General features: G+C 42.0%; 1 protein-coding gene across 1 annotated transcript in view; it reads left to right on the top strand.

The window, feature by feature from the left end:
- The window catches only part of SYNE1 (spectrin repeat containing nuclear envelope protein 1), a 575,530-nt gene that overhangs the window by 160,698 nt on the left and 392,078 nt on the right, over positions 1-22,754 (top strand). The window contains exons 10-12 of the mRNA XM_066595961.1: positions 17,895-18,002; positions 18,985-19,122; positions 19,330-19,494. Of these exons, the coding sequence (XP_066452058.1) occupies positions 17,895-18,002; positions 18,985-19,122; positions 19,330-19,494 (411 nt within the window). The remainder of the gene's footprint in view (positions 1-17,894; positions 18,003-18,984; positions 19,123-19,329; positions 19,495-22,754) is intronic.

Raw genomic sequence — 22,754 nt, 5'->3', positions numbered from 1 at the left:
GGAAAAGAGGTGGTGAAAACGAAACCACGAAATCCCACAGAGACCAGTGGTTTCCTTTTGTCCCGTTGTATGGCTTTGATTACCACGGCAGTATAAGGAGAGAAAACCACGCTCATCTAAATCCGCCCTAAGGCCTAATTCACATAGGCCAGAGCGATCTGTGAAAAACAGACATTTCGTTCTGTGATTCTAATGATTTTTTGTGCATTTTTGCTTTTTTCATGGGCAAATGTCATCTGTTTTTTTTCCATGTTAATTATAAAACAGACGTTAGCCATCATATATAGAGCTTCTTTACTTACTGGTTCTGTGCTGGTTTTTCCTCAGAGTGACATGTGTTAAGCACAGATCACACTCCCATCATGCGTGCAGTCCGTTATTTTTTAACAAACCTATTAACTTGAATAGGTGATTCTCACCCGAGAATTGGACCATGATAGGGCATGCTGCATTTTTTTGCTCTATCTGTTCGAGTAAAAAAATGCTCACATGAATAGATCCATTGAAGTCAGTGTGTTCTACTTATGTGTGAGTTCGGTCCTTTTAAAAATCAGACCATTCTCGCATAAAAAAACAGACGTGTAAATAAGCCCTAATACCGCATCTGATGGAGTATGCTGCAAACAAAATCTCCCTCTGACTCCATATGAAGTTGGAAGCACAGGTGAGAGTTACAGAAGTGCTCTATAGACTTCTTTGAGTGACAAGTCTTGTAGAGAACTATAATACAGTTGTGTGAATGAGCCCTTATAGATAGCGTGGGCAGACAGTACATTTACTTATTTTTCTCTATGTTTACATTTTCTACCGTTTTATTAGTCTGTCTTATAACACTATGTATACAGATCAATGTCATAATATACTAATACAGTCTTCAGTTAAAGGGATTGTACCAAAATCTCAAGTTTTCTTCTGTCCACAGGATAGAGGATAACTTGCTGATCAGTGGGAAGCTCATCTCACTGCTGAGACCCCCTTTGATCTCGAACAGCGGTCCTGTTTCCCCCATCCTTCTCACTGCGGGCTTAAGGCAGGAGACTGAATGGAGCGCTATGGATAGGGGATAACTTGCTGATCAGTGGGAAACTCACCGCTGAGACCCCCGACGATCTCGAAAACAGGGGTCCTATTTCCCCCATTTTTTCTCACTGAAGGCTTACCTCAACCCCGCAGTGGGGAGGAGACTGAATGGAGCGCTATGGATAGGGGATAACTTGCTGATCAGTGGGGAACTCAACACTTAGACCCCCTACCGATCTCGAAAACAGGGGTCCTGTTTTCCCCAACCTTCTCACTGCATGCTTACCTCACCCCCGCAGTGAGGAGGAGACTGAATGGAGTGCTATGGATAAGAGATAACTTGCAATTCTAGTGCAAACCCTTTAATGCGTATATGCAAGCATTTGGTCCTGCTGTTTGTGTAAATGGAGGTATTACTGGCTTACAGTAATACAGCCCTCAGTCAGCAGTAGATATGTTTTCTTGCATTGTAAAGTGTTTCATTCTTGATGTTTCTCTCTTTTGACTTTCTTCCATTTTTGCCATTTTCTATTCTTGCTTACCATTGCCATTTCATTCTTTGCTAACCAGTAATTATGTTTACATCCTTCTTGTGCTTTACTACGCTTACCAGTTACAGCTAGATCCTAGAGAAATAGAGCACACATTAGAGGTATGTAAGAAGTGCCTTTCTTCCAGATCTGACGGTTTTCGACATTACACTTGACAGTACGATTTATTGTTTGTGTTTCTTTAGCTCTACAGAAAGTTCATGAAATTATTTTGCAGTTCAATATAGGCAATATCTCATTAAAGGGTTTGCCTGTAATATTAGAGCCACAATCAAGCTGCTGGCAGCTAATTTTGCCAGGAGAATTTGCCATCTATATTATTATTAAGCTGGTCATACAGTAGAGGTTTCACGTGACCGGTTTCTGAATTGCTTTTCATCATTAGTTGGCTCATGAAGGTTGTCTTCTTCAGTAACAAAGTTAAACAGCAAGTCACCAGTGCTGTGATCTGTGGCCTCGTCCAGGTTCCATTGATGGGATACAGATCCATCATGTGGCATGGACTACTTTTCAACCACAGCACCCAACAACAAGCTAAAAAAGTCCAACACGACATGATCTTTTCAACAGATATCTGGCATCGGTTTGCACACTTGTTCATATCGCGAAAACGCACTGATGGTTAGCAGAACTGTCCCAAATAGGCATTTTCTTTCATTAACAATCTCAACTGTATGACTAGCCCTACACATTGATTTTCAAGATCCCTACAGTCAGTGGCTTAGAGCATTAGTGTACTCTTTACATAGAGAGGCTAAAAAGTCCACACCTACCTAAAATGTCTCTCAGCTGAGAGCTTGCTCCATTTATATCTAATCCTCTGTGAGCTACACAGCCGGGGGCTCTATACACTTTACATATACATGTAAGAGTGTGGCTGGGGGTCCCCGAGCTGTGATGAGGTGATGGCGATTGGGACTCACGGGCGGCAATCATATGAAGCATGAACTCCTGAGGCCATCTGCATGTTTAGTAAACTTTTAGTAAACAGCTTCACAAAATAACAAGCAGTAAAAGTAATTCCATCAACCGGAAAATTATACGAAGAGTCCACCCTGTGTACTGGATCTCCGTTATGCCCGTTGGGCAAATAAACAGTCACTCCTTCGATTCAGTAGGTCTTTCACTAACAGAGTCCAGTTAGTTGGAAAGCGGCCCTTTTCACATATGGTGATTGTCACTGAAGTCGGTGGAAGGAGGAAAGGATGGTGGGCACTGTCTCAGTGGACAGAAATCCTGGAGCCTGAATCTCAGTGCCTGTAGGGCTGCAGCTTTCCTCACAGGCTGCTATTAGGAGTATCCCCTGCTTCTTGACTGCAGCCTAGCTCTTCTCACTCTCACACTAAAAACTTCTTATCTCCTCACTAAAACTATAGCATTGTGCTGCCACTTCATTTAAAGGAAAAAGGCACCATTAACAGAGAAACATATGAAAACATCATTAACTGTCTGCACAAACTATGAGAATGGGGATGTTTGCTGATATTTAATCACAAACGATTGCATAAAATGGATACAATAGTAGCCAACTGTCACCTGATAGATATGAGGTCTGCATACATTTTCTTCCTCTGGATGTAGATATGAATGCTGCAATTTATTACCAGCAAACAGACACTGAAAAAGTGGAGAAGAACTGGAGCAGAAAGCATATTAGAAAGTTGTATCATTTTTCATAATACAATCATTTAGCTGTATTTGCATGGAAACGTTAAAACTCTTTATAGATCTTTGAAAACGGCATCACTTCCAGCTGCGGTCTAGTCCTCATTCAGCGGTAATCAGATGTTTAGAATGGGTTTGCTCTTTCTTTTAGTTAATTGGTTCCTAGTTGTGAGCTGAAGGTGTCACTGTTGCTATTGTTATAGAAATTACATAGCTATTCATGAGAGCTGCGTGCTGTTAATATCACAAAGTGTAAGTCATTCAGTATTTCATCTGGATGAAAGTGAACAGAACTTTCTAAACCGTTAAATACCCTGTAAAATATTCTTAACTCAACCTCAGGGTTCTCTATTGAAAACCGTGAGACCTTTCAAATGAAAGAAACTCAATCTCTTTCAATCCTGTTGCTGTGAAGTATTATTGTACTGTGCTGGATGTGACCTACTCCTCCACATGTAAAGTGTCATCCTCAATCCAGAATGAAGATTGAGTCAGACTGAGTAATTGTGAAGGAAAGTGCTTGATGGATACAGGCTTGAGCCAAGCGTATCAATCTGTAAAAACACGTTTATTTCCCCAAAGTGTCATACTAATAGAAAAAATGCAATATATTCTGCTTTTATAGATTTTTAGACAGCTTACCTCTAAAAGGACAAAACTGCCTTTACTCTTCCTCCACAATTTTTTTCATTGGCTTGTAAAAAAAATCACTATTATCTATCTTGATGCGTTTTTACAAGCATTTGTTGGGTATAGCATTTTTTAAACTCCTATAGTGAAGCCTACAGTATCGACAAAAGCGTGATAAAAATGGCACACTTAGAACATTCTGAAAAAACACTAGCGACCTAAAAATAAAGAAGCCCCCTCACAAACAGTCTTGTCGTTTGTTGTGTGTTTAATAACTTCCTATTGGCTTTAATCTAACATCTGGCCGTGGGGTTTGTTTAAAAAAAACAAAACAAACATGAGCGTATTTGCGTGTGTAAAATTTACGTGAACAATATGCAGACAATCGATCCTATTAATTTCAATGGGTTAGTGCACATTTCCGTAACTTTGCACATATATTTCGGATACACAAAAAAAAAGCGGCATGCTTTACTTTTCTGCACATTTGTGCCCCAAATGTCCCTTTGAATGTCAATGAGAGTTGCACAGACCGCAAGGAGATGCGTGATACGCTGTGTAATTACGCTGAAAATGGAGCAATCTAATGAGTTTCAATGCATCTTTGTTTGATGCTCGCAACTGAGCATGCTTTGCGGACGCAAAAGGTGCACTTAAATGCGCCACTGTGTGCGCAAAAAAGCCTTGTTCATTGCGAAAAAAAATAGTCCTCGACCTTAGGCTAAAAAATTGCGGCTATCAGAGCATTAGATTGCGTGAAAGAAGAATAGTCATGACCAAGTCGCGGCTATTCTCCACGAGTATACACAGGTGGCTGCGGTGGCTTACAGTGCAGTGACGCCACAGCCCCAAAATCCCTCGGCTGCCAGAACAACGGAGGACATCTCAGCAGAGAAGAAGAGAGTCCCCTGTCGCGGGGAATCCCTCCATTTCCGCAGCTGGGAAATCCCTTCGTCCCCTTGGGGATTCCCTTCATTGTTTTGGCTCCCAGCAAAGGTAGGTGGGAGGTAGTGTAACACTTGGGGTTGAAGGGAATCTCCGCAGGAACTCCATTAATCCCTGCGGGCATGTTAACACCTCCCCCCCCTCTTCCCTTTGCTGGCCGGCCCACACAGACTCCCATAGGCGCGTCAAAAATCGTTTGTCTGAAAGAACCCATAGAAACATTTTTTTGATGATCCTGCTCTGCGACAAAATGACGCTCCTGTAAAAGAGGCCTTAGGCTTCCTTTACATGAGTGTATGTGCATTTGTGCGTGCTTCAGCGCAACTGCCTTGCCCACTGAACACTGCTTTTTTGCGCCCGCATCGGCATATATTACTGCACTGTACTTTTGTACTTATGTGTACTTTTTGCAGTGGAATTACGCAGCATATTGCGTGTTCATTTGCACACCCCCAATTGAATTCTACAGGAACCTTTGGTGCGCAAATGTGTAGAAAAGTATAGCATGCTGGGTTTTTTATTTGTGCGGGCCGAAATACACCTACCGATTTTCTATGGATTTTTTCAGCTGCGTAAAAAGCTACATGTCACATGTTATTCGTTACTTTGAAAAGAGTTTTTTTGTTGCAACAAGTTATCCCCTATCCACGGGGTAAGGGGTAACTAGCTGATCAGTGGGGGTCCCAAGAACAGGGGTCCAGTAGGTCCCCAAATGATCGGTCCCAAAATGAGCAGAGCAGAATTTGCGCAAGCTCACCACCGCTCCTTTTATTTCAATTAGCACTCCGGAGATTGCTGAGCACTTTATTCCTTCATTTATTTTCAGACTTATATAAGGAAATCAATAAACCTATAAAGAATGGGTCTCGCATAAACCGTATATAGTACAACTTACAAGCTAATATAAATAGCTACAATAAATAGGCATACAAGAGGAAATAGATGATACCAGCAAAACTCTCTTTATTGAAATGCAAGAATAAAAGCATAAATATGAAATGTAATTATATATACATTCAAAGGCCTCCTGCACTGTTTTACCGCTGTTTGTAAATAGAGCCGGCATGCGCAGTGTGACTGTCTTTTTTTTTTTTCTTCCATTCCCCGCTCTGTTTCATAGCAAGTTGCATATGAAATAGCCTCCCATATGCAATGTATTGCGCATGGACAGCGTTTGCATACGCGCCCATACAAAAGTATAGGGCATTTTTGCTTTAAAAAACACATTGCCTCACATCTATGTGCTTGCAATTGTCACACATTTTTCATGCATGTGAAAATATTGCAAGTGCTTCCATTAGTTTTCAATGGTAAAAATTGCATTGCACTCGCATGCAAATCGCATGGCATGGGAGTGCAATGAGATTTAAAAAAAAGATCTAATGGGAAATAATGGGCGATTCCTTACAAGGAATTGTCCAAATATAGGACATGCAGGGATTTTTTAATCTTGTAGTATTGCTGCAAGCGAAAAATCGCTCAGGTGAAGAAGCAGATTGAAATCAATGTGTTATTAACACGCTTGCGGTCCGTCCGTATCACTACCAGATGGATCGCGCATGTGAAACTGTGTGAATACACCCTGATGCTGTCTTCAGGATCACTGCCCCCTCCCCATTTGCATTGTGTATAGATTTTAACGGTGAACAGTGCGTTTTTTTTTTTTTTATTTAAAATCGCATCAGTTCTATAAAATTGCGATGGAAGCTGAGTTCTGAATGGTTGATATGGGCAACACAAGATGAGTTTTTTTCCGTTAGACAGTCTTGATCAATGAGCCGCGGTGTATGTGATGTGTCCCCCCTCCTCCTCCTGTACACTCTGCCCTGGATTCTACTTTCTCATTGCGCAGCCTGTGGTATCCCCCCCCCCCCCCCCCTCCCCTAACTCTGTGGAACAAGGACCAATGTAATAGTTTCTGCTTAAAGTGAAGAATGTATATTGATATGTTATGCCACATCACAGTATTTGAGAAATAAACATTCCTCTTGTGATGCTAAAATAATTAAAAAAGCACCATATGGTCACCTGGTGATCGACCAGGAAGCTTCCTTGCCAGTCAGTGCTTTAAACAGATGGCAATGAAGGGTTTAGCTTTTGTGCCAATACAAAGTACATCCTTCTTTATAACTTTCTATCTATTTATTTTAGAGCACCATTGTGAATGCAATTAATGAAAAGTAATTGGTTATGACTTTCAGCTATACTATTACATGTGGGAAGACATGACAACTTTTTGGTTTACAAACGCTCTTGGCATGGCTCAATATTAATTTTATAAACAGGGTAAACTGTATCAATTATGACTATGTGGTACATTAGTATTTTAATTAGTCTGTGGGTGTTTTAAAGAGATTCTGTCTTTCCGTTTTATTAGCAGACTACGTTGCTAGGCAACTTTGGTTACTATGTGAGAGAGAATGTGCCTATATCAAGCTTACTCGTATAGCGTTCATAATTTCTGGGCTTTCTTTTCCTCAGGAACCCATAAATTACTCTTGGTTTTCCAAAACAGTGTTTACTTTATCACATACATTTGAATGTACAATATTAGTGCAAGTAATAAAAAAATTGCCTGAAAAGCTGAATGTGTAAATCCAGTGTTAAAGAGTAATTTATTTATTTTTTAGTAAAACACAGGTGTGGATGCAAAAAAACAGGTAGGGACATTTATTAAGCCTTTTACATCAGTTTCTGGTGTAAAAATGTTTGCACAAGCAAGGATTTGTGCAAAAATGTATGACTTTTTAGCTTTTTGCGCTGGCCCTACCACTTTTGTAAAAAAGAGTAAAGTGGGCTGGCTTGTGAGAAGGGGGTGCGGCCACCTCGGACCAACAGATTTCTGTATAATTTACACTAGAAAATCTTGTAACTTAAGCCAGAAATGAACACCAGGTTGGACCTTATGTACATTTCTGTGTAGGTGCATGGAGGTTCCAAGCCAGTGCGGTCGGAAGCTAGAACATCCAAAAATACAAGAAATGCTTAGCAGAGGGGAGATTGATGGAGAGAACAGTCAGAGGGAAACAGCAGCATGAAGCTTATACAAAGAAGAAAGCAAGAAGTCAAATCAATAATTTTAGGAGCAAAGTAAGGCCTCCCTCACACAGACGTTTGCAGAAAAGCAGGTGCTGTCCGGGTCCCTGCTGCTGATCTCTGGCGTTGGTCCAGGCTTTCTGTGCACTGACAGATCATCTATTGCTGGTAGTGCAGTGTCCAAGGAGATGGCGGTGTAGATAAAGACCTTGTCATGGTTGGCTCTACCATCTCCTCCCTTGAGAGTAGCTCGGGACCCAACCAAGTTACTGCTGGGGGTGGTCACAGGGAAAAGTAACCGGAGGTTACCTGTAGTCATCTTGTCACTAGTAACACCACCGTTCCGTCCTCTGTGGGGAATCTTGATGGTAGAATAAAATAGTCTACACACAGGGAAAAAGTTCTGGACAAAACCGGGAACAGTCGGTAGTGTCAGTTTACTATAAGTTTAACAAAGTTCACTTTACAATAACGATTTTGCACAATTACAACCAGAGAAGGTGATGTGACAGGGTGGATTCTCAGGGTATTCCAGACAATCCATAGGCCTAGTTATCTGTGTGATCCTGCTCCCAGCGACTCTCTCCAACTCTCTACTGCTTTAATACTCACGCTTCTGGTGCCTTTCTCTCACCAAGCAGCGGTCCTTACATCCCACACAGTGCTTAGTGGTAACACCCGCATATCCTGGGTAGACTGGGCCCAAGCCAAGCAGAAGAGAATCGCTCAGCATCTTCCATTCTGTCCACGCACAGACCAATCTGTGCCTCTGGGGTTCACTCACTTCTTGCATACTTAAATTAGCACAGATAAGAATCTTTCAGACTACCCTCAGACTCTCTAGCATAGACTAGCCTAGCTTAGACTGCCTAGCCTAGCATCCTTGCAAACACATATATAAGACATAGTCACATGACATACAACATGATACATTTTCCAAACATAACCCAGACATTAACTCATTCAGTGCTGCAGAAGTGCAATACACATAACTCTGATGCATTCCACAATTAAGACACTGACAGGACTATGGCACGAGACAGACATATAACATTATGGAGGGGCCCCACTAACTCTGGGCCACTACAATCCCCCTTACTTAGAAAAAAGCCAGCCCCGGTGCCTCTTAAAACAGAGTGCATAATCCGGAGTTGGGTTTTCTCAGTGTTCTACTCATTAACATTTTAAGAATCATCTACACATTGTTGGATAGTGCAAGGTAAAACCTTAATGCGAACTCCCCCTTTGGTTACTACTCAGAGCTTACCGATCCCGGTGTACTCAGACTACCTAAGACATTACTTTCTCTGTAAAGCTGTAATATATGACAGCATGTAAAAAACTGGTATGGCCATAACCACCGAAAATTTACTACTAGGCTGGATGAAATCCAGAATCCACTAGGATTGCTATGGGGCACTTACATAATACTTCTCCCTGAAGACTAAAGAAGTACAACACTGTAGCTAGACAGGAGAACAGAAAAAGGTGACTGGTAGGACTTGAAAAATAAGAGGTAAGTGGAATGACATCACTTCCACAGAATCTTGTGAAGGGCGATAGCTTAAAGTCAATGTCCCCAACCGAGCTGACTATAGAGAAAAGATGCTAATGATGCTGCACCTACTGAGACAGCTAGGATGGCAGACAGACGCTGGTGCACTTAAGTGGATAAGTAGGGTGTAGCGTCTAGACCTCCTGTCTCTTACATTCCTCATTCAAACATACTCAGTCATTTAAATACAAGCAGAAAGTTTTACTTTAAACTACTGTCACTCTCCTACACATTAGCTTTAAACAGTTTAAACGTTACCTTAAACATTTTGCAATCAGATTATGCATTTAACTTTAGAAAAAAATACACATTTGCATTTTTGAACAATGCAAAGCGGAGATAAATGACTTTTGAGTCCTTTTTGGCATAACGAGGGCAAAAGGAAAAAAAATAAAACGTCCCTGAAAAAAAGAGAGTCCAAAACGGAATAAACTCATCACCTTTTTAGCAGTGGACAACATAGTGGGCTCGTCAGTCTCAGATTCAGTACTGAAACCGGTTGGCGTGGCATTACTGCTCCAAGACTGTATCCCGACAGAAGAACACAGGGGCAGACTGACTCACATACACGCTCTCACCTCCAAGTCCTCTGAATCACCATCCATCTCCTGAATCAGCTCAAAACAGCCAGTTTCTGACTGCCGCCAGGCTTGCGATAAGTCCCCCAGACAAGGAGTTGGTTCCGTGCAACTTTGTGGCAACGGGACACTGCTGTGTGGACATCGTAGGCTCACCGTAGGTCCTCTCGGTTGGTCATCCACGAAGTAGAACTCAAAGTTTGAGTCCCCATATTCCCTGATAAATGGGTGCATAGAAGATTGCAGTGTGGCCCTCCCCTCTTGGTTATTCCAGTGTATAAGAATCCATGAAGGGTACTGCATCTCTACAAATCCTCCTGGGATTCTGTATCACTGCAATCTCCTAGGTCTTTCCCTGGCTGGAGCATTAGAAGGACTAGATACAGCCTCCGCAGCAACAGGGTCACAGTCCTGCGGTTCCTCAACTCCCTCCTCTGCTGTCAGTGGAGCTGGGGAAGCCCTTGGTATCAGCTCCCGTAGCTCCGGCTCATCACCCCAATAAAACCTGAGCTGAGGTGGTGGATAACCAGCAGGGACGTAATGGAGAGCTATAGAAGTCATCTGGCCTGCAGGGCTGCTCACCCTGGTCTGACAAGACAAGTCCCCACTGTCTCTGCCCCACTATAGTAGACAGGTTTAAGAACCCCGCCTCCAGCAAGAGATTGCTGTGATTGGTTCTCGGCTTGGCTGAGCCAGTCAGAGCCGGCGAGCTCGGATTGGCTGAGCCAGTCAATGAATGGCTGTGATTGGTGTATTAAGCCAGTGCTGAGAACCAATCACAGCAATCTCTTGCTGGAGGTGGGGTTTTCAAACCTCACTACCAGCAATAGATGATCTGTCAGTGCAGGGGAAGCCTGGAGCAGCGCCAGAGATCAGCAGCAGGGACCCTGACGGCACCTGCTAGGAAACATTGCCGAAACCGCTGGCTATTCATTTCAATGGGCGATGCACAGCTGAAAATGGCCAAAAATAGAAATGCATCGCTTTCAAAGCACAGCGTTGAAGATTTTGCGTTTTGACGCTTGTGTGAACAGCCCCATTGAAATGAAATTATAGCGTTGTACAGTGTTTAGCGCCATGCTGAAAAGAAAATGTACTTTAATCTTCATCACTGCTGCAAGTCCAACAGTTCCCTCTGTTCCTACAAATAAAGATTTAGGTTATTTTCACCATCTAGTGTCTGCATCTTGGAGTGCTTCCCACCAACTTCAACCACTGCACTGAGGTACCACACGACACTACAGGAGTTTAAGGACTACTACCTCAATTATTGTTTAGTTCTCCACTTTTTATTTTATTATTTCTGTCCGGAATGGGTTTCTTCCTATATAGGGACTGGCGTCACGACAAATAACATCTTACCCTACCTGACTCTGCGGGTAGCAGGTGTTAGGATCTACCTATATTTTTACAACTGCAGTAGTTAGATCTTAAGACTGGCAATTTTTCCACTCTGCCAGGAGGAACAGCTGAGCTACCATGACTACCATCTCATTTTCCCTCACAGCTTAGCACCTCCTAGGTCTGAGTCGCTACAGAAGTACTCTTTTAACTTAGGGCTCATACACAGCAAGAGACAGAAGTGTTTTCCAGTGCTACTGTGTAATGTGTTACAGATTATCTGTAGCCCCATCAGTACTTTCTGCACACTGTTCAGTAGATGATGCTCACAGATCTCAGTGATGGAGCAGAACATTTTAGCTAAGTCATTTGTTTTCTAGTTTGGCATGAGCTCGCAAAGAAGGAGGCAGGACAGAAAAATGGAAGAAATTTACTGAATTAGAATATCAATACACGGTCCAGAATTCTTATGTAGTCTGTGCCGCTTTCTTTCAGGCTGCACAGGCATAGTAAGGTATAGCTACTAAATATTGTCAGCTTGTGCCTGGCACTGTCTATTGCCGTTATTCAGATGAGAGACGTGCCAGAATACTTTAATAGCACAGCACCATTTATTTTATTGCTGTTAGCCTAGAAAACTTGCATAATTGCATTAAGAAATCTTTCCTATTTTCTCCCTGCTAGAAGTTGCTCTTACATTAACTTATTATATTTATTGAGATATATTGCAGAACCCACTGGCTTCTAAGCTGAAAAGTGTAGGAACCAAGTGACATTTTTCATCGTCAAATTTACATACATACATGATATTAAAAAATAAACTTGTTTTGCTGTAAGTTAAACATACTTGTAAGAGTGCCCTTACAGATCATCCAAAGCTCTGCTTTCCTCCTGTAATGAGGCACCCCAGTATAATATAGACAGTGTTGTGCCCTAGTCTACACATCCAGGGCATCCCTGTAATTGTGTAATAAATCACATCCAAAGCAACCCCTGACTGTGTAATAATCACATGCAGCGCATCCACGTTGCAGTATTATAAATTACATCCAGTATTTCCCTTGCTGCATTATAGCCAAATCCAGGGAGTCCCATTGTGGTATTATAATTAATTACATTCAATGCTCCCCTTGTGAAATAACATTCACATTCAAAACCCCCCTCCAGTATAATTACCTTTCAAAGCTCCACCCTCTCCAAATTATCAGGAGCCATGCCTTCTGCCTATTCACACCCTCTGTTCACCAATAACATTACCATAGAGCACTCCCTCCACCCAATAATATCATTGGGCATCAGGCTTTCTCCCTCCCCTATAACACTAGCAGATGTCAGGCTCCACCCTTCCCCCCAATATTACTGGGTGTCAAGCTCCACCCTCAATAACATTACTGGATGCCTGACGTACCCCCAGCTTTCCGTAGTAACCACTGTAAGTTCCTCCTCTCCCCTGTAGTCACTTTGCAGGGAGGGCTGCGTGACTCATTATTTACTGAAGCAGAAGCATAAGGCAAGTAACTTTCTCCTATTCCTTCAGCCGGGGGGCTGGCCTTCATCTAACGGATGGCATGTCTGTTGGATGCAGAAGTTTTTTTTACAGAGCCACACAATGTGGTGACGGAGCTGGTTGCAAATGGCAACTGGATTGAAATATCGCCGTTTGCAAAACCTTGGGTGTATTGGCAACCTTTTTAGTCAGCATGTGAAGCCCTGAATTCTAAATCATATTATATAGTGCTATGATCTAGTTATTAGCTGCTTTACTGATCTTATGATCATCAGCTGCATTTATGATTTTGTTGGCTTCTGAGGTGAAATCTCCCAGTATCTCCTGCTCTATAGGGTTGGTGCTTTATGAGCATATACACTGAATAGGGATAAGTAACCTATCCTCTGTAGACTCTTCATTAAAAAAGGTTTTCTCATCATGATGGGATATCACAGCAGCTCTTTGTCTCCATCTTTGTGTTACCATGTTGCCAGTGACCTTGTTGGTCACTAGACTTGCACCTGCTGCATGTCCCTGCACACTGGATGGCTTGGAACACCAATGCACTGGAGGGATATTAGCCTTTTACTCCCCACTTCTACACGAGCCAACCTAAATAACCAATCACCATGAATCAGGCAAACCAAATAACCAATCACCGTGAATCAGGTAACTCAAATAATCTTTTAACTAACCAATCACCGTGAATCAGGCAACCCAAATAACCAATCACCGGGAATGAGTAAATTGAAAAAACAACAATATCCGGTTGCGAATGGTGTGCATCTGGGGAGTAATATAGATATATGTGCGCTGGAGAAAACATGAAAGGACCTCAGTCCTTTTACTTTCCTGAGAAGGTCACAGATATTGTACCGCTACAAATAACATATAATGATGGATTGTCCATTTTACGAAGAAAAACTCATTAAAATTAATATGACGTTACTCTGTAAGTAAACTTTGCTTAATATATAACTATTTTAATATACATATTGTATTGCTTATTATATCTTACTTAGTAAAGAACCCCATCAACTTGGACCCATGTTTTGAGTTAGTTTGTATAAAAAAAAAACAATACTGGACTTGTGCTAATATCAATATAATAATGTCCTGATTAGAGATGAGCGAGCATACTCGCTAAGGACAATTACTTGATCGAGCATTGTCCTTAGCGAGTATCTCCCCGCTCGGAAGAAAAGGTTCGGCTGCCGACACGGGTGAGAGGTGAGTTGCGGCAGTGAGCAGGGGCAGCGGGTAGGAGAGAGGGAGAGAGAAATCTCCCCTCCGTTCCTCCCCGTTCTCCCCAGCTGCTCCCCGCCCGCCGAATCTTTTCTTCCGAGCGGGCTGGTACTCGCTAAGGGCAATGCTCGATCGAGTAATTGCCCTTAGCAAGTATGCTTGCTCATCTCTAGTCCTGATGTGTCTGAAGGAGCAAGGCAGCTGCTGTGTTTATACCGTACACCTTTCATCATCATCATCATCATCATCCAATGGTTTACTGATTATCGCTTCTACGTGGTTATTATAGCCTTTGGATGTTATTAAAGGATGACTGCTAAACCTATTATGTATATTAATTGGGAGGAAGTTTTGCTAATTGGATTAGAACTTCATTCCTAATGATTTTATTATACTCTATATACCTATCAGAAATAACACTAAACCACTGGTAGGTGAAGTGATTATCTCTTTACAATGGTAACTGCAAAGGGGTGGAATATATTGGACAAGTCAGTTCTTAAAGTTGATTTGTTGCCAGTGGAAAAATAGGAAAGCCTAAGGATCCGAGCAACTTTAGGGCAAAATTGGTTTGGATAGAAGTCTGGGTTAGAGCATCTCCAAAACAGCAGATCTAATGGGGTGTTCCTGGTCGCATTGGTTAGCACCTAGAGTACCAAAAGGGGTCCAAGGAAGGACAACCAGTGAGCCTACAACAAGGTCAGGGTGCCCAGGGCTCAATGATGTGTGTGGAGAACAAAGGCTAGCCTATCTGGTCCTGTCCCACAGAATATGGTATGGTACAAAGGTGTCAGAAGACACTGTGTATCACAGATTGTTGTGTAGCTGTAGGCCGATCACAATGCCCATGCTGACTCAGTCCACTGTCGAATGCCTATATTGAGCATGCGAGCCTTAAAACTGAACCATGGAGCAGTAGAAGGAGGAGGCCTGGTCTAATAAATGATGTTGTATAGAACATCTCGTAGATGGACAGTTGTATGCTTACCTTGGTAAGCAATGGCACCAAAATTCTTTATTGAAAGAATGCAAGTTGGTGGAGGCAGTATGATGCTTTGAGCAGGGTTTTGCTGGGAACCTTGGGTCATGGTGACTTGTACCACCAGAGGTTGCCTTTACAAGCATCATTGATGCCTGCATACACCAATTTACTCTTTGAAATCAGCCTTGTCCATATTTTTACGCATGAGACTGATCTTGGCACATGCCCACAGTAAAATGTGAAAAACAAGGTATCTCTATCGCTCCCAAGCCACTCAGCTCTGCTCCTTTCTCTCTACTAGGTATTGCAATCACATGCTAGATGGCATCTGACTGCTGCAGCCAACACTTCCTAGCCAGAAGGAAGGAATGAAGCTGAGTGCAAGTGGGGGCAGCAGTTGGAGCATGTATTACTGTGTGGAAAAGCAAAGGAGGCATTTACTACTGTCTGAGGGCAGCTAAAGGGGCATTTACTATTTTATGGGGCAGCAAAGGGAGCATTATTGCTATGTGTTTTTTTTCTACGCAGGTTACAAAATGAAAGCTGTTATCTGATTGGTTGCCATATGCTTTTCTCTGCGTTCATTTTAGGCTTCAGTCATCTATGTGACTTTATGCATCTTTTGAATACGTTGCACAACATCACAGCCTGATGTTCTATATGTGATGAAAAATAGGTTTAGATTCCTCTAAATTCTCTATTTATTCATGAAGCATTGTTAGTAGTTATAGTAATGTTTCATTAAACCCAGGTTTGCCTATGTATTATTCATTTGAATTACTGCAGATTGCACACTCCACCTTGGCTAAACAACTTCCTCAAAATGCTACAAGATGTATTTTTACTTTTCAGATAAATTTTTAGTGTAACATCTGTGTACCACCTAACTAGGCATTGCTGCAAACAAACCACAGGCCTTCATGTGCCCTGCCAGACGGCAAAGATATAAAAGAAGGGTGGAGCAAGACCCAGTGAGGGCGGTTAAATAGTTCTGGAGTAAAAAGTGATTCGAATGATGGAGGTGCTGCCAACCAGATAACGCTCCGCCAAGGTGGGCGTGAGTATAGCTGGATTAAACACAACAGGATGCCTTTGGAATTGTGTCACCCCCAGGCATCCTGTCGTGTATAATCCGGCCGAACTGACGAAGGGGCACGATCTCGAAACGCGTATTCATTTGCTGGTTCTCTATGTTGTTAAATAAAAAAGAAGTGCTCTCACTATCGCATATTGGACCTTTAGCTTTCAACTAACTTAGAGTGTTGCGCCTTCACCACCAGTACTTTACCACATTCTCTTTCTGCCGCACTGCAGTTAGCAATTGTTGGAGGAATATAATAAAGAGGTCAAGGTGTTGACTTGGCCTCCAAAGTCCCCAGATCTCAGTGCAATCCAGCATCTGTATGATGTGCTCAAAAACATGTCCAATTCACGGAGGCCTCATCTAGAAACTTACAGGAGTTAAAGGATCTGTTAGTAATGTCTTGGTGCCAGATACCACCAGAAATCTTCGGATACCTTGTGGAGTCCATGTCTTAATGTGTCAGAGCTGTATTGGTGGCACAAGTGGCACCTGCACAATATTAGGCTTTAATGTTATGACTGATATTCTTTATCTCTATTTTATGACTATTTGACCGTCTTAAAATATCTTTCTTTTAATGTGTACTGTATGTATTATGGGCGATATTATAAAGAAATCCTGTGTTTGGTGAATTTATATGGGATCTTATGGTAAGCTAACCATTCTGTGGACTCTTGTATGTCTGTTTGGTCACTGCTGTGTAGCTGGGACTATTTATGGGTAGTTCTGTGTGGTTTGGCACAGTGGTTAGACTATTCCATGTAGATATTATTACTCAGCTGGCACTATTGTTTGCAGAGGCATAATGTGTAGTTACTGGTCCCCAATGCAAAAATCTATAACAAGGTCGCTCAATATAATCCTTTCTTCATAGTACTGGTCTCCTTATATGTGAAAGAGAGACCTTATGGACCCCTTAAAGCTAAATGCCCTGGGTACAACTGCACCCACTATAGTTGCACCCTTGACTGTATGAGGAAATCATTGTGAAACATCTGAAAGGTGGACCAAGTATGGAGTCTGCTATGAGCACTACAAGTTGAAACTGTTAAGGCGCATGGTTGATGCTACTAGCGCCAAATCCAAAAACGCACTATTGGCCTAATATTAGAACCAGAGTAAGGCCAGAGTAAAGCTTATATTGGAACGTTTTCAGTATGTGCTTCTATAGCTAAGGTTCCTAAAGAGTGATAATGACTCTGGCCTCCAGCTAGTCAGCCACCTCTGTGCTTTGTTGTCTTATATACAGTATCCCTGCACCCCTTTAACTATTTTCTACAATTGGTGTTTTTTACAAGATTGGACGAGGTTATATTAATGTACAAAAGTCCCGTAATAGAATCCAGTAATTTACAATTCTTTTACTTCTCTTTATTTCATTTTATTGAAAATAGTCTGACAATCTTTCATTTGTTATGTCTCTTCTTTACCAATAGTCAGTGAAATATAGCAAGAAAAGTCTGTTTCAATAAAAATAACGTTTGTTTCACATTAGTCTTCCAATCATAAAGCAACTTTGGTTGCTTAGATTTCAGTCAAGATTTCCAAAATGTTTGACAGCAAAAACAGCCCTCCAGACTGCTTTATTTTTTGGAAAGTGACTATCGCACATGTGGACAGAGCCTTAGATCTAAGCTGATCTCAAGTAATCACCCCGGCTATTAATATGTGTTATAGTACTGTGAATATTAGGTTTATATCCTTTTACACAGTTAAGATGTCTGCATTGTTTATGCATAATTTATGTACACGTTATTTATTTTCCTTTTGCAGAGAGAAGACAGGCTGGTGCTTCGAGACTTAAAAGTTTGGATCGAACAGTTTGAAAGGGACATCACTCGGGCACAAACAGTAGAAAGCAGTTTACAGGACAGATACCAGGTATATGCAAGGGGAGGAGTGTTGTTACCAACCATTGGTCTTTCAAGTCTGAAATCTGTTGATATGAGTAACATGGCATTTACCTACACTCAATGCATTTCTTAACCTAACAAATGTCTTTTCTTCGTAAATTTCTTCATGCTATTTATATTTTGTATAGCATTCTGTATTTTCCAATCACTAATAAAAGACCATACAGTTGTTTTGGGATGGACCCACTGCTTAAAGGGGTATTCCTGACATTAACCCCTTGCAGTATTGATGACCTAGCCTAAGGATAGGTTATCAATAGTTGACCGTCGCGGTGTGCCGTTCAGGGCCCCCCATGATTGACTGATGTCAGCCCTGCACTCCCTGCAGTAGAACAGATGGTGATCGGTATCCACATTGGTGATGAAGCCGGAAAGCCATAGAAGGTATAGCTCACATTCATTTCAATGGGAACAAAGCCCTGATGTTGGAGCCAGAAGTGTAATAGAAGACTTTGCTCAATGGGAGTTTTATCTTCAGTTGCACTTCTGGCTTCAACCTCAACGCAGACTTCCGGCTCCGCTGCAGTAAGCACGAGGCCTGAGATTAGCTCATCGTTGGGCGTCCTGAGTAGCGGACCCCCGATAATCAATACTGCAAGGGAATAAATGCCCAGAATACCCCTTTAAAGCGTTTTTCCAGGAATTTACTGTTGATGACTTTTCCTTTAATAGTAGAAGACATGGCTAGTGAGTGATAAAAATGCATCTGCAGGTTCTTGAGCAGATCCAGAGTATTTATACTGTAGAGGCCAAGTGTTAAAGGTTCATATTCACATTGACTCTCAGATTTCCTTGCTGTTAGGTTGCAGTGGAATGACTGGAGTTTATAGATTTTTATTTTCGGAGTGAGTTGGAGACATCATTTTCTCTTGCCGGGACTTTTCATGAATAAACTGCAATTCTCTGCATTCCTCTATAATGGATCTCTTTTATTCTCTTTCATTTTGCAGTCATACAAACAGCATAGAGTACAATATGAAATGAAAAGGAAACAGGTTGAAAGTGCCATTCAGCCATTGGGCAAAGATGGAAAACTATCACTTGACCAGACTATGGTGAAGCAAGCATGGGAAAAGGTTACTGCTCGGGTAGGTTATTAATCTTATGTGTATTTCTGCCTGTTCATTTGTCTCTGTATATTTGGATCTGTGGCAAAGGAAAATGCATGCAGATGATTGATGCGAAATCTTCAGTTTCTTGCAAGTTTATTTGTTCCGTTCTTCAGAATGTTGCTTCAACTCACATAATGCTTATACATGATAAGAAATTAATTCAAAATATGATTTTATTTCTAGATTTTTGACTGGCATGTACAGCTTGACAAATCTCTACCAGCTCCATTAGGAACCATTGGCTCCTGGTTATATCGAGCCGAGGTTGCACTCAGGGAAGATATTATTATGCAACAATCTCATGAAGAAACAGCAAATATGATCCACAGAAAACTAGAGCAACACAAGGTAAGACAACCAACTGAAGTACATATGTTAATATAATTACATGATGTGGTTTGCCAGTAGATGTTAATACTGTTGTAGTAGTAGTAGTAGTAGTAGTAGTACAGATAGTCCCCTACTTGCGAACAGGTTCCGTTCCAGGAACCTGTTCGCAAGTCCGAACAAATGGTTGTATGGAGCGGGATCGCGGGTGGATCCTGCTCCATACAACGTCGGGTGCCGGCTGTTCTTACAGCGGGCACCCGGCGGCAGCAGTTCCGACGAGCCACGATGCTTTTCGGAACTGTTAACACTTTAAATACCGCTTTGACAGTGGTATTTAAAGTGTTAACAGTTCTGACGAGCGGCGCGGCTCGTCGGAACTGCTGCCGCCGGGTGCCCGCTGTAAGAAACAGCCTGCACCCGACGTTCAGGGGGCCCGTACAGCGTCCCATGATGAGATCGCGGGACGCTGTGCGGTTGCTAGGCAGCCGGGGACCTCCTGAAAGGCCCCAGGGCTGCCTATGCAGAGTGCCCATCAAGCGCACGGCTTGATAGGCGCTCTGCATAGACATCCCTTGGGCCTTTCAGAAGGCCCCCGGCTGCCTAGCAATCGCACAGCGTCCCGCGATCTGACCGGGCAGGCTTCTATCAGGCTTGATAGAAGCCTGCCCGGTCCCTAGACAGTATGATGTAATGCCATAGCACTACATGATACTTTGCAGAACAGATTGTTCGCATCTTGCGAAATTCGTAAATCGAATGTTCGCAAGTAGGGGACTATCTGTAGTAGTAGATTTCTTCAAAGGGTTCTGTTTTGAAATACCAATACTTGAGTAACAGTAGTAACCACCAGTTTTTCTGGCTACTATTAGAAATACTTTCTTTCTGTAGGAGCATATTTTTTTTAAATTTTTTATTGATTTTTAATTTAAGATATTATGTATGTTATGCAAAAGAGAAAGACTTACAAGGTAAACAAGATTACAGAAAATCTTATATAATGTTGTCATGGTGTAAAAACATACTAGCAACAACAAGAAGACATAAAGTATCTAACCCCTTAAGGACCAGGCTGTTTTGTACCTAATGGACCAAACATGTTTTATGGATTTTACCCATGTGGTGATTTTACTGCCCTATTTTTTTCTTCAGCTATCAAAATTATTTTTGCTGCGTTTTTTTTTTCCCTCCATGATATATAGGGCTATATTTTTACATTGTTATTCACTGACTTTCTCTTTCCTGTTTTCTAGTTTTATTGGGGGTAAAAGTTTTTTTTTTTTTTAATTAGTAAATTTATGCTAAAATAAAGTATGGGAATGAGTTTCTCATTTTGTTTAGGACATTTTGATATATAATATGTATGGTCTTACAGGGCGTATACAGTGACAGTTTTAGTTGGTGTCAGCTTTGAGTCATTTTTTTTATGTATACATTTTATTCTGTAGTTTTTTACTTTTTTTCGTAAATATATATATATTTTTTTAACTATGTTTTAACATCTATGACCCCCATATCGTCATATAAGGCCTCTGGGGATCATTCACATTGTATTTTTTTTTTTTGACACTTTTTCCATGTAGCTGGGGCATCCATAGAAGTCCCAGTTAGAGAGGAAAACATCCCCTGTAGTGACAATAGTCACTGGCATAGCTGATCAGGGTCTGCTTGGACCCTGAAGCTCTGCTGTAACAGGGGAATGCGACGGTCACATGATCGCCGGCTCACGTAGTGTAATTTATACTTCATTTTTCACCTCTTAGTACATGGTGCTCATTGAGCGTCATATATCCAGGAAAGGAGAAGCAGTTAAAAAACACTTCTCTTCTCCTCTGGGTTCTCAGCTGCCACTAACAGCTGAGACCCCGACCTGCTCTTGCCTGAATGCAGGAGCAGAGATTTTAATCCCACGCCGTACATCTGCTATCGGATGAGATTAAAGCCCAGGACCAAGCGCCGTATATTTACGGCACTAGTTCCTTAAGGGGTTAAACAATAAGAAAATTATGAATATTTGAGACACATTGAAAATTGCACATCAATTATAACCAGTGAAAGATAAGGCCTTTTTCACATGGGCTATAAAATCGCAAGATTTTGTAGTGATGCGACATCACTACAAAATGCATGTGTGTGAAGCTCATGGTTTCTAACACCAACACAAAGACAGCAGCACTCTAAAGCACCTAGGTATTGTTACTGGGAGGAACTCGCCACCGGGCTTGGTTTCAAGTTGGTTCTTTCAGGCTACCAAATATCCCTCATGTGAAAAAACCCATTGGAAACCATGGGCTTCACATACATGCGTTTTGTAGTGATGTCGCATCGCTACAAAATCTCACGATTTTGTAGCCTGTGTGAAAGAGGCCTAATTCTTCAATACACACTCTACAATATACACCTGCAGCAGCTGAGGTATGTCTTGTAAAGAGTAATGAACCTGCTGCTATAAGCAATAAAGATTATTAGAAGTCACCTATGAGTTCTGTGACTTGTAAAACTGCACTCGGCAGTAAAAACAATTTATTTATAATTTGCATGAGGCAAGAAAATATTTTTTAAAATATGCAATAATTTTTACATAGCTGAAGCCTTCCTATAGACTATTAGGAACATCTAGAGCAGTGTCTCCCAACCTTTTCAGCCTTGGGGCACCCCTGGGAAAAAATCTTACGGCGCAGCACCCCTACCAAAAGGGGGTGTGGCTGTGGTGTGGTCAGGGGCATGGCTAGGGCGTGGCTTATTACAACATATGATTTTTACCTCCATCATTATAAAAAGGACAGGGATGTTTAAAAAAAACACACAGGGAAGAGCGCTGGGTGGGCTATTGATATACATTATATTTAAAATTAACATGCTGCAGAAATAAATCCCGCGCCACATGTCAATAGCCACACGGGTTTTGTACAGATTGTTTCCACACTGTGTGGATGATTTTCAGAATCTCATCCACTTTGCTGCTACAGCTACTATGGATTCCACAACTAATCCGCCCCCTGTAGTAATTGTGTCCTACCCATGTTGGTGGCCCCACTAGTAATAGCGACCCCCTATATTGGTGGCCCCACTAGTAATAGCGACCCCCTACATTGGTGGCCCCGGTAGTAATGGCGACCCCCTATATTGGTGGCCCCGGTAGTAATGGTAACCCCCACAGCAGCCTCGGCAGTAACAGGTGACCCCTATAGCAGCCCCGGCAGTAACAGGTGACCCCTATAGCGGCCCCGGCAGTAACAGGTGACCCCTATAGCGGCCCCGGCAGTAACAGGTGACCCCTA

The sequence above is a fragment of the Eleutherodactylus coqui genome, chromosome 3 (assembly GCF_035609145.1).
Source record: "Eleutherodactylus coqui strain aEleCoq1 chromosome 3, aEleCoq1.hap1, whole genome shotgun sequence".
NCBI classification, from domain to species: domain Eukaryota; kingdom Metazoa; phylum Chordata; class Amphibia; order Anura; family Eleutherodactylidae; genus Eleutherodactylus; species Eleutherodactylus coqui.
This window is presented reverse-complemented; position numbering and strand designations above follow the sequence as displayed.